General features: G+C 48.5%; 2 protein-coding genes across 2 annotated transcripts in view; one reads left to right on the forward strand and one right to left on the reverse strand.

Annotated features, from left to right (window-relative positions):
* BTBD19 (BTB domain containing 19) overlaps positions 1-12,669 on the forward strand; it is a 54,644-nt gene that overhangs the window by 36,804 nt on the left and 5,171 nt on the right.
* The window catches only part of EIF2B3 (eukaryotic translation initiation factor 2B subunit gamma), a 135,058-nt gene continuing 125,649 nt past the window's right edge, over positions 3,261-12,669 (reverse strand). The window contains exons 11-12 of the mRNA XM_032160632.2: positions 11,781-11,884; positions 3,261-4,358 (exon numbers count right to left, since the gene is read on the reverse strand). Coding sequence (XP_032016523.1) covers positions 4,306-4,358; positions 11,781-11,884 — 157 coding nt within the window. The 3' untranslated portion in view covers positions 3,261-4,305. The remainder of the gene's footprint in view (positions 4,359-11,780; positions 11,885-12,669) is intronic.

Consider the following 12,669-nt stretch of genomic DNA (forward strand, 5'->3'; position numbering starts at 1 on the left):
CTGGAGTGCAGTGGCGCAATCTCAGCTCACTGCAAGCTCTGCCTCCTGAGTTCACGCCATTCTCCTGCCTCAGCCTCTCCGAGTAGCTGGGACTACAGGCGCCCGCCACCACGCCCGGCTAATTTTTTTGTATTTTTTAATAGAGACGGGGTTTCACTGTGGTCTCGATCTCCTGACCTTGTGATCTGCCCGCCTCGGCCTCCCAAAGTGCTGGGATTACAGGCGTGAGCCACTCGCCTGGCCTTGGGATCTCTTATGTGTCCATTCCTTTGCTGGGTTCTGGTGTTGCAGGGTACCTGCTTTTTAGAAGTTCATAGCCTGAGGGGGAGCACAGAGACCACAGGGGAAACCACTGAGTTGAGGGTACTCAGGGATGTTTCCAGAAGTGAAAGAAACTGGATGGGAGAGGTGGGAGGATGACAGAATCTAAAAGGAAAAGGAATGGCTCATGGTCTGGATCTTTCATTTGCTGGTTGTGAGATCTTGGGGAAGTCACATAATCTCTGACATTAACATAAGGATTAAATGAGATAATACATATGGCTGAGGAACAGTGCCAGGAAAAGTGAGGCAGACCACACTCACATACACACAGTGCTGGGTAAAGTGACCAGTCTGGCTTCAGGGGTGGGTTCATGTGGGAGTTATTAATTCATGGTGGAGGCAAGGCAGGCTTTCTTTCTCTGGCATTCCTCTAGGCTTCTCACTCACCAGCTTTTGGCTGCTTCTGTTATCTAGGCCAAGCAGAGTCAATGACCCTGAGATGTGGAGGAGGGAAGTGGGGGTCCTGGGCAGCCCCATCACCACCTGTTATATTTAGGAGCCAAGCCTGGGTATGTATGCTCCTTCCCTGTGGGCAGGTTGAGGCCAATAGCACCTATCAAGTGTTTGCTTGAGATGGAGTTTTGCTCTTGTTGCCCAGGCTAGAGTGCAGTGGCACGATCTTGGCCAACTGTAACCTTCACCTCCTGGGTTCAAGTGATTCTTCTGCCTCAGCCTCCTGAATAGCTGGGATTACAGGCGCCCCCCACCACGTCGGGCTAACTTTTTGTATTTTTAGTAGGGATGCGGTTTCATCATGTTGGCCAGGCTGGTCTTGAACTCTTGACCTCAGATGATCCACCCACCTTGGCCTCCCAAAGTGCAGGGATTACAGGCGTGAGCCACCGCGCCTGGCGTACCTATCAAGTATTTGGTGCCAGGGCTGCAGCCAGAGATCAGGGAATGGTCCTTCACTTTAAGTGTGGGGGAAGGAGACAGGCTAAGAACAAATGCAGCCTCTCTCCATTTATCCATGGCAGAAAGGCCCCGATGCAATCATCCTGGGTAGTGGCAGATGGCTCAGGCCAAGGACAGGTCATACTGGCTTCCAATAGAACGTGTTCTCCTGCCCAGTCTCTCTCCCTCTGGGTCAGCTTCATTAGAGCAGAGCTTTCTAGACTTTCTGTCTGGGTGGTCCTTTCCATGGGCCTCCCCCTTCCTCAGAAACATTTAACTATTTAGAAAGCTGCATACAAAGGCCTGGTTTATGTACCTCCTTAGGAGTAGGGATAGCTGTGGATAAAGAAAGTGTATCCCCTGCAGTTCTCTGGAAATAGAAACAACTTCTCAACTAGGCCATGCAGGCCCTAGATTCCTGTTGGGGCTACAGCTAAACACAATTTCCCTCTCTCCACTGAGTATGGAAGTGGGATGGTAATAGTAATGTAGTGAAGAACTGGGAAGAAGAAGTTCGACCTTTGGCCTTGGGAAACAGCTTGGAGGGCAATCTTGGCAGTCTTATAGGCTCACAGGAGCTTATGGCCCCTCACTTCAAGTATGTGGAAAGGAGAGAGGCTAAGAACCAATGCAGCAGCTCCCCATTTATCCACGGCAGAAGGCCCCTGATGCAATCATCCTGGGTAGTGGCAGTCTTCTCGACTCAAGGAACTCTTGCCAGCAGGCAAGGATGAATTGTAACTGGGGGATGGATTCCTGGAGTAGCAGCTGTCAAGTTTTGTCTGACCGGGCTAGCTCTTGGAACCCTGTTCCTCAGCACATCCCCAAGGTCCTCCCTGACTCGGCATTCGAGGTCCCCTTTCTCCTCTTCCTCCACTCCCCTCATTGAGCATCACTGGGAGAGGCAGGGCAGACCCTATTAACTCTTCTGCCTGCCTTGCTTTTCTGATTTCTGTCCATGGAGAGGCGGCCGGCCAGTGGACATTCAGTTGCCCACTATGTTTCAGACATACTCAACCCCTCTGTAGCTGCTACCAAAAGAAAACAAAAACTGTCCCTGCCTTCTGGCAGACAAACAGAGCAAAGAGAAGAAAAATCAAAGCATCTTGGGCACCCAGCCAGTCCTGGAACTGTCAGACAATAGCAGCAGTGTCCTGAGCTGGGGGCTGCTCCCAGCTGGGACTCAAACTCAACAACGCCTTCCTCTGGGAAAGCTTTTACCTTTTGTTTTCTCCAGCTCCTTCCTTTCCTTGATGCAGAGGCCGTTCGATGGACTTGTGCAAAGGGAAGGCACAGGAGAGGTTTTTCCTCTGTCTCACTGTCAGGGATTCTAAGGGCTCCATGGGGAAGGACAGGAAAGAGTGTATAGGAGGGCTCTGAGACAGTTTAATCAATGCCCTTTACTCCTCCACCCCACTTTCCCTCCCAACCCGTTTCTGTGGTCAAGGAGCAATCTTCTGGCTCCTTGGGAGACCCAGGCCCTAAGGGGAAGAAAGCTCTGAGAAAGAGGACAAAACCTGAGAACCAGAAGGGCCTTTAACATTCAGTCTAACTTTCTCATTTTGCAGATGGAAACACTCAAGGTCAGAGGGGAGAGAGTGATTTGACCCAAACCAAACATTACAGAGGACAGATTTTCTTCCACCCAGGCCAGGACTCTGTCTCCAGCACCATCTAGGCCCCACCAGTTTAATTTCAGTTCCAAAGGAGACCATGTTGGGCAGCACCACAGCTCTTTATCCCCACATCCCCCTCAGCCCTGTTGGTTTCAACCACTTCTGCCGGGCCATTTCAGCTGCTGCCTGATGAGGGCAAACTTTCAGGAGCCTTGTTCTGACCAGTGGGAGCTCCAGGGCTCTCAAGAAGACTGACAGAGGTGGGGATCCCCCAGGGTAGAAATACTCATGGAGTCTCTCACAAGTTCTGTGACTAAGATAGGCAAGATTACTCAAGTAAACTTGTGAGCCTTGAGGTTTTTGAAGCAATGCAGAAACCCGTATTTCAAATAATTCTTTCTAATTACTGCCACCCACAGTGAAGACATCAAGAGAAACCTTTACTTTGATAATTCTAGAAGGTGAAATCTCACCCCAGGAACCACTTTTATCTTCCACCAAACACCTGCAGGTTGTAAAAGCAATACAGGGAGAGAGCAGAGTGAATGTGTGTTTGGGAGCAGGGGTGGTGGAGGGAAGGTGGATAGGCCTCTAGAAGGGCTGTGAAAATGGAAATTTCATTCCTCAATTATCTGAAGCAGGAGAGTCTGCAGAATTAGGATATAAAGGAGTGCAGCTGGAGGAGAGTCAGATGGAATTTCAAGCCATGATACAGGTTCCTGGCTCTTCCTTCCCAGGTTGGGCAAACCTCATGAGGTGAGGTGCAGTGGGGTCTGGCTTGGCTCAGACCATGGCTCTTCATGTTCTTATCTCCACTAAAACCTGTGGGAATAGGCTTGTGGGCTAGGCAGGGGCTGCCCCTGCTTCTGTTCAGCCTCCAAGGGATATTAGTTGAACTAGGGGAAATGGCTAGAGGCTGGGAGGAGAGGAAGTGAATGGTGAGCATGGAGGGTGGGGCTGTGGGTGAGGTGGGGGAAGGGGCTGGGAATCTGTATGGTAGGTATGGGAGCAGAGTCCTGGGCTGATGCTCAGGCGTGGCACTGCCAGCAGGTAGGCCTATGGGTCTAGAAAGGCTGATTAGGATAAAGGACTGAAGTACTCCCAGGTCCTTTTAGGTGAGGGATACTTTCAGGACTGGGTTGGGTCAGCCAGTCAGAAAGTAGCCTTCCTAGGAGCTTTACATTGGACAGCTGCTGCCCCCACCTGATACACCTTGGCACACAAGAGTTAGGTCACCGTGTCTGTCCTGTCCCACACACTTGCTCCAGATGATTTTCACCACATGACTCATGAACATACACTGTGTACACCTAGAGCCCACCTGACGTGGAGCTTGGGACTGCTCTACAAGTCTCCAGCATGCCTTTGGAAGCCCTTCTTTATTGGGAAATAAATACAGAGTTAAACAGGTGGGCTGGCCAACATCTGTGGCTTTGGAGGCCAAAAGGAAGGAGTCTGACTTGCTCAGAACTCAGATCTCCATGAGCTGGTCATTCCCCACGATCACCTCGTTCACTCGTTTAGCTACAAAAGAAAAGGAAAAAAGTTTTCTGAGAACTGGCAGCAAGATGACATTTCAAACCCAACTGAACTGGTTTTTTTTTTTTTGTTTTTTTTTTTTTTTGAGACAGAGTTTCACTCTTGTCACCCAGGCTGGAGTGCAGTGGCACAATCTTGGCTTACTGCAACCTCCATCTCCCAGGTTCATGCGATTCTCCTGCCTCAGCCTCCTGAGTAGCTGGGATTACAGGCGCCCACCACCACGCCTGGCTAATTTTTGTATTTTTAGTAGAGATGGGGTTTCACCATGTTGGCCAGGCTGGTCTCGAACTCCTGACCTCAGGTGATCCGCCAGCCTCAGCGTCCCAAAGTGCTGGGATTACAGGTATGAGCCACCACGCCCAGCCAAACCCAACTGCTTCTAATTCTGTGTTCACAAAAATTTATTTCTCTACTATTGTGGCTCTGTTCTTGAGAAGCTCTTGGGAATAGGGGTATGAGAGAGAGAGCACCTTCCTATGCAGGAGGATGGGACCAACTTTCTACATACCTGGCTGTGGTGAGGCTTTAAATAGGAGAACTGAAACTGGGTCTTAAAGGGTGAATAGTTTCTCCAGGCAGTGATGGAAAGGAAGATATTCTAGGCTGTTAGAACAGCAAGGGCAGACAGTGAGATGGGAGAAAGGGGACCATGAAATACTGTGGTGTGGCCAGAAGTTAGGAAATGAGGGGATAAGAGTAAGAAATGAGGCTAAAAGGATAAACGAAGATAGTCAAAGAAGAAAGGGCAATACCTCATATATAATATGGAAATAATGACACCTACAGCATAGGGCTGTTGTGAGAATTCAATGAGTTAAAGGTAAGTGAATGCTCAATAAGTTGTGGCTATTATTATTTCTTTTTTTTTTTTTTTTGAGACGGAGTCTCGCTCTGTCGCCCAGGCTGGAGTGCAGTGGCGCAATCTCGGCTCACTGCAAGCTCCGCCTCCCGGGTTCACGCCATTCTCCTGCCTCAGCCTCTCCGAGTAGCTGGGACTACAGGCGCCCGGCACCACACCCGGCTAATTTTTTGTATTTTTAGTAGAGACAGTGTTTCACCGTGGTCTCGATCTCCTGACCTCGTGATCCGCCTGCCTCGGCCTCCCAAAGTGCTGGGATTACAAGCATGAGCCACCGCGCCCAGCTGGCTATTATTTCTATAAAGGTCAAACCCATAAGGCCCTCCATGACATCTCTGCCTACCTCTCCAGCTTCATTTCCCACTATTCTCCATTTTATTCTCCATTTTACCAATAAGCCATACTGTTTTAATCCCCCTCCCCCACCTTTTTTTTTTGAGACAGGGTCTTGCTTTGTCACCCAGGCTGGAGTGCAGTGGCGTGATCTTGGCTCCCTGCAACCTCCGCCTCCTGGGTTCAAGTGATTCTCCTGCCTCAGCCTCCCCAGTAGCTGGGACCACAGGCATATGATGCCACACGTGGCTAATTTTTTTTTTTTTTTTTTTTGTATTTTTAGTAGAGATGGGGTTTCACCATGTTGGCCAGGCTGGTCTTGAACTCCTGGGCTCAAGTGATCCGCCCCGCCTTGGCCTCCCAAAGTGCTGGGATCAGGTGTGAGCCACCGCACTTGGCCCTGTTTCATATCTTTGAACTTTGGCACAAGCCTCTGCCTAGAATGCTTCCCCCTCCATTTTTTCCCATTGCACTCTTACTAACCTGTGTGCCCTAATGTAGCACCTCTAATATGCGATGCCTTCCCTTTTGAACTGTCCATTTCCTGTTTTGTGAAACCACTCTACCTAATACATATCTCTATTCCTAGATCATTATACCATTCTCCTCTACTTCACTATAAGAACATTGAGGCCGGGCGCGGTGGCTCACGCTTGTAATCCCAGCACTTTGGGAGGCCCAGGCGGGCGGATCATGAGGTCAGGAGATCGAGACCACGGTGAAACCCCGTCTCTACTAAAAATATAAAAAAAAAAGGCCAGGCGCGGTGGCTCACGCTTGTAATCCCAGCACTTTGGGAGGCCGAGGCGGGCGGATCACGAGGTCAGGAGATCGAGACCACGGTGAAACCCCGTCTCTACTAAAAATACAAAAAATTAGCCGGGCGTGGTGGCGGGCGCCTGTAGTCCCAGCTACTCGGAGAGGCTGAGGCAGGAGAATGGCGTGAACCCGGGAGGTGGAGCTTGCAGTGAGCCGAGATTGCGCCACTGCGCTCCAGCCTGGGCGACAGAGCGAGACTCCGTCTCAAAAACAAAATAAATAAATAAAAAATAAAGAACATTGAGGGCTCCGGGCGCCGTGGCTTATGCCTCTAATCCCAGCACTTTGGGAGGTCGAAGCAGGTGGATCACCTGAGGTCGGGAGTTCAAGACCAGCCTGGCCATGGTGAAATCCCATCTCTACTAAAAATACAAAATTAGCCAGGCATGGTGGCGCATGCCTGTAATCCCAGCTACTCGGGAGGCTGAGGCAGGAGAATCGCTTGAACCCAGGAGGCGGAGGTTGCGGTGAGCTGAGATTGCACCATTACACTCCAGCCTGGGCAACAAGAGTGAAATTCTGTCTCAAAAAACAACAGCAACAACAACAAAAAATAAGAACATTGAGAGGAGAGATGGAACAGTGTAGTTATGATTATATCCCCAGTGTCTAGCAGAGCTACTGCCACATGATGATTTTAGAGGTTTTGGGTAATGACAAAGATAGAATATGATCATGTAAGTGGAGAGCTAAAGCTGAATGGAGATGAAGGTTGGTAGAGAAGTTCAGGGAATCATGAAGCTGGAGAGCTGGACAGTTTACTGATGAATATGTTTAAGTTGTCCAAGATGTTATGGACAAGTAAGGCAGAGGAGAGGAAGACTGTTAACCATAGGCTAAAACTCTTAATAAATGTAGGGAAGTACTCTGGAAGCTGACCAATGATGGGGTGAAAGGTAAGAAGAGCTATAGAAAACTTTCAAGGAAAAAGAACTATAGAAAGGAGGCAGTGAGCCAATGGCCTGGAAGGGGCAGAGGGAGCCAGGGAACAGAGACTATATCTGGCATGTTGGGGTTGATGTATTTTCATGGCGATTCAGTAAGTTGGGGTAAACCTATAGGGGCACAACAAGCAGAACTAGGCCAGGCGCGGTGGCTCACTCCTGCAATCCCAGCACTTTGGGAGGCCAAGGTGGGTGGACTGCCTGAGCCCAGGAGTTTGAGACCAGCCTGGGCAATAGTTAGACACCATCTCTACAAGAAATAAAAATATTAGCTGGATGTGGTGGCACATGCCTGTGATCTCAGCTACTCAGGGGCCGGGGTGGGAGGGTGCTTGAGCCCAGGAGGTCAAGGCTACAGTGAGCTGTGACTGTGCCACCTACACTTCAGCCTGGGTGACAGAGCAAGACCCTGTCTCAAAAACACAAAAAACTAAGCAAAGCTAGTGATGCTTGGTCAGGGATGGGAGTAGGGTCCAGTAAATACACTGGAAAATCTTTGGGCTGGAATCAGGTTGGGAAAGATCCCAAGGGGAAAAATACAAGGGAGGATGATAAGTTGGGAAAATAGCAATGGGATAGAAGGGAAAAACGTCACAAATAAAAGCTGCACTGCTGGGAAACTGGAAAGGCTTCCTGCTGGCCAGGAGGATTTGACCTGTGTCAAGTATACATCAACAGCCTGACCTAACCAGGTCTACTTTCATGGTCAAAGAACTGATCACTCTGGCCACAGGGAAGAGATCCAAGTTCTGTCACTGACTGTAAGAAGAGACTCAGATGAAGCATGCTTTTAGCAGTTAGTGTTTTTTTTTTTTTTTTGAATGGAGTTTTGCTCTGTTGCCCAGGCTGGAGTGCAGTGGTATGATCTCTGCTCACTGCAACCTCCGCCTCCCAGGTTCAAGTGATTCTCCTGCCTCAGCCTCCCAAGTAGCTGGGATTACAAGTGTGTGCCATCATGCACAGCTAATTTTTGTATTTTTAGTAGAGATGAGGTTTCACCATGTTGGCTGGGCTGGTCTCGAACTCCTGACCTCAAGTGATCCACTCGCCTTGTGGATCCCAAAGTGCTGGGATTACAGGCGTGAGCTACCGCCTCTGTACCTGGCCATTTTTTAGGTTTTGACTGTTAGCTGTAGCAATTCTACTGCTTGAGAAGGTCAAATATGACTGCTAGTATTTTTGCCAGAGATAACCAGTGAGGGTATTGGGATGGGGTGAGAAAAGTCAGAGTTGTTATAAAATGGCTTGTTTTCTTGTTGGTGCTAGAAGAGGGTAGGGAGGCCTACACTGAGTTATGAGCCATATTTTTGGGGAAAAAGACTGCTATGGATGTGGTGACTCTGGAGCATGAAAATGATTAGAATTTGGAGAGGAGACTGCATTCTTTCTTTCTTTTTTTTTTTTTTTTTGAGATGGAGTTTTGCTCTTGTCGCCTAAACTGGAGTGCGATGGCACGATCTCGGCTCACCACAACCTCTGCCTTCCAGGTTCAGGCAATTCTTCTGCCTCAGCCTCCCAAGTAGCTGGGATCACAGGCATGCACCACCACACCTGGCTAATTTTTTGTATTTTTAGTAGAGATGGGGTTTCTCCATGTCGTCTGGCTGGTCTCGAACTCTCGATCACAGGTGATCCACCCGCCTCAGCCTCCCAAAGTGCTGGGATTACAGGCATGAGCCACCGCACCTGGGTGAGACTGCATTATTTCTTAGGATGAACGTTTTTTCCTGAAACCCCTTCATGTGAGGAAGACTGACGGAAGACTTTGCCATCTATTGAGCTCTTTGCTGGTAAGGACGTGAATTACTGGTGTTTGCCTAGGTCACCTAGAGTAACAAGTCTTGAGTGCTGCACTGATGGCTAGGAGTTTGCTTTCACCATATGGCTCAGTCTCAAAAAAAAAAAAAAAAAAAAAAGAAGTAATAGTGGAAAAAGGCAACTGGCCAGGGAGTTCCTGTGGCAGGAGGGCACTGACCACTGTGCTGGATGCACTGGAACTTCCAGCAGAGGACAGAGAGAAGGAAGTGGTGGGGTTGTCCAGTTTAGAGCCCAGACAAGGTGACTTCCCTGGCCAGCCCTCCTTCAGCAGGACCATTAAAGGGTCTCTTTTCTAAAAGTTGGACACATAGTGTTAATTAAAGCCAGAAAGCCCAGGAGTTTATGAAGCCCATCTCATGATGATTGCAACCATCTCACAGAGGCCTTTCTTGGAACCCTAACTTTATACCCTGAAATCCCCCAAAATATGTTTCATGGATCCAACATGCATTCATTCACTCTTTTCCCCGTCTGAGCATTTACCATAAATCAGGACCTGTTCTGAGAGCTGGGGATGCATATAGTTATGAGACAATCGACCTTGAGGATCTTCTTTTTTTTTTGCTCAGCTCACTGCAGCCTCCGCCTCCTGGGTTCCAGCAATTCTCCTGCCTCAGCCTCCCAGGTAACTGGGATTACAGGCTTGCACTACCACACTCGGCTACTTTTTGTATTTTTAGTAGAGACGGGGTTTCACCATGTTGGTCAGGCTGGTTTCGAACTCCTGACCTCAGGTGATCCGCCCACTTCAGCCTCCCAAAGTGCTGGGATTACAGGTGTGAGCCACCATGCCCGGCTGACCTTGAGGATCTTAGTAGGGAAGGCTGATTCATGGATAATTGCCATGGCTTGTGAAACATACTTTAATAAAGGTGTGGCAAAGCTCAAGGACACAGTGGAAGGAATATGTAGTTCTGCTATGGGGAGTCATGGGAAGAGTCAGAGGAGGTCCTACAAAGGGAAAACACTTGGTCGGAGTCTTCAAGAGAGGAAATCTAGAGAGACCACATATAAAAGCATGGAGAGGTATAATGGCACGGTATGTATGAGGAATTCTAAGTCTTTTGGTACACTCAAGGAGTAGTGCATACACCTGTCATTTAATTATATGTAATTCTCACAATTCTCCAAGGTAGCTATTATTGTCCCAATTGTCTAATTAAGAAAATGTGGGGCTGGGCGCAGTGGCTCACACCTGTAATCTCAGCACTTTGGGAAAGTGAGGTGGGTGGCTTGCTTGAGGCCAGGAGTTCAAGACCAGCCTGGGTGACATTGCAAAACCCTGTCTCTACTAAAAACACAAAAATTAGCCAAGGGTGGTGGTGTGCCCCTGTAGTCTCAGCTGCCTGGGAGGCTGAGGCACAAGAATCACCTGGATCCCCGAGGAGGAGGCTGCAGTGAGCTGAGATAGCACTAATGTACTCCAGCCTAGGCGACAGAGCAAGACTCTGTCTCAAAAAATAAAAATAAAAATAAAGGAAAATCGGAGGGCTTAATGATTAAAAATTTAACTTGGTGTACAGCCACTAAGTTGAGTTGAGATGTGAACCCAGGTCTGTTTGATTCTAAAGCCCAAAAGGAAGGCATCTGACTTTAAAAAAGGGAAGGGGGAGGAAATGGAAGAAGGAAATGATGTGGCGTCTGCAGAGTTAGTAGGGTTAATTCCTTCAGCAACTCGCCTCCCCACCTTATTTTAGGTTTAGGAATAATACCAAAAGCAATCAGTCATTTTAATTTTTATTATTATTTTTAAGACAGGGTCTCCCTCTGTCACCCAGGCTAGAGTGCAGTGGTGCGATCTCAGCTCACTGCAGCCTTGACTTCTCAGGCTCAAGCAATCCTCCTGCCTCAGCCTCTTGAGTAGCTGGGACAACACGTGCGTGCCACTGTGCCTGGCTAATTTTTAATTTTTTTGTAGAGATGGGTTCCTGCTATGTTGTCTAGGCTCAAGCGATCCTCACACTTCAGCCTCTCAAAGTGTTGGGATTATTGGCATGAGCCACTGTGCCTTGCCTTCAAGAATCACTGTACAGTACTGGTGCCAACCTGGGCCATTAGATCCATTGGTATGTTTTCAAGGATTTGAGATTAAGGGTGCATACATGTATAAGCTTATCTATAAGATTAATTCCTAGAAATGAAACTGTTAAGTCAAAATTAAAAAATTTGACAGTGATGCCAGGCACGGTGGCTCACGCCTGTAATCCCAGCACTTTGGGAGGCTGAGGCGGTCGGATCACCTGAGGTCGGGAGTTCGCAACCAGCCTGACCAACATGGAGAAACCCGTCTCTACTAAAAATACAAAAAATTAGCCGGGCGTGGTGGCACATGCCTGTAATTCCAGCTACTCGGGAGACTGAGGCAGGAGAATCGCTTGAAGCCAGGAGGCAGAGGTTTCAGTGAGCCGAGATTGCGCCACTGCACACCAGCCTGGGCAACAAGAGCGAAACTCCAAAAAAAAAAAAAAAAATGACAGTGATGTCAACTGCTCTCCAAAGATGGCTTTATGAATTTATGTTCTCGCCCGCAGTGTACGTATGTGCTTGTTTCCCACATCCTCACCAGCCTTTGGCATTATCAGTGCTGGTGTGAGAAGTAAAAATGGAATCTGTGATTGTAATCTGGCTTACCTTTGGCTTCAATCCTCTGGCCACTTCCAATCAAGCAGTCCTTGATGTCTGCACCCTTCTCGATCACAGCATTGTGGCAGATGACACTGCCTTGGATGTTGCTTCTGTAACACAGTAGCAAAATTAGGGAGGACCCAGGGCTCGCATCACCATTCTCGTTACTATTGGTTGGGGGTTCTGGCTCCTCCCTAGGCCAGGAACAAATGGGCAGTCTAGTTAATGGCTACCCGCCTCAAGTTATTAGTGGAAGACAGAATGGTAAGCCAAGGGAGGACCTGGCTTCAGAGAAATCCAGATTTGGGACTATGCTCATAACGATCTTTCTCTAAGGCCTGAAAAGAAGATATTCTGACTTCAGTTCCTTTTTTTTTTTGAGACAGGGTCTCACTGTGTCACTGGGGCTGGAGTGCAGTGGTGTGATCATAGCTCACTGCAGCCTCCAAAACTCCTGGGTTCAAGTGATCCTCCCACCTCAACCTGTAGCTGGGACTACAGGTGCACACCACCATGCCTGGCTAATTACTTCAGTTCTTTAGGATCCCAGAACCTAGAGGTCTAAATTCTATCCAACCTCTTCTTTGGTCTGGGTGTGGTCCTTAGGCTGACCCATCACTGCTGCTTCTCATCTGGGAATATATACGAAATTTCATTTGAGGCTCAGAAAACACAAATCCTCCTAGGAGATCAACTCTGGAAACAATGGGCTTCCCACAATTTCACCACAGACTCTGGTTAAGCAAAGCCATACTCATTCAAAAAAAAAATTTTTTTTTGAGATAGGGTCTCGGTCTATTGCCCAGGCTGGAGTGCAGTGGCGCGATCTTGGCTCACTACAGCCTCCACCTCCTGGGTTCAAGCAATTCTCCTGCCTCAGCCTCCTAAGTAGCTG

This window comes from Hylobates moloch, unplaced genomic scaffold (genome assembly GCF_009828535.3).
Source record: "Hylobates moloch isolate HMO894 unplaced genomic scaffold, HMol_V3 SCAFFOLD_8, whole genome shotgun sequence".
NCBI classification, from domain to species: domain Eukaryota; kingdom Metazoa; phylum Chordata; class Mammalia; order Primates; family Hylobatidae; genus Hylobates; species Hylobates moloch.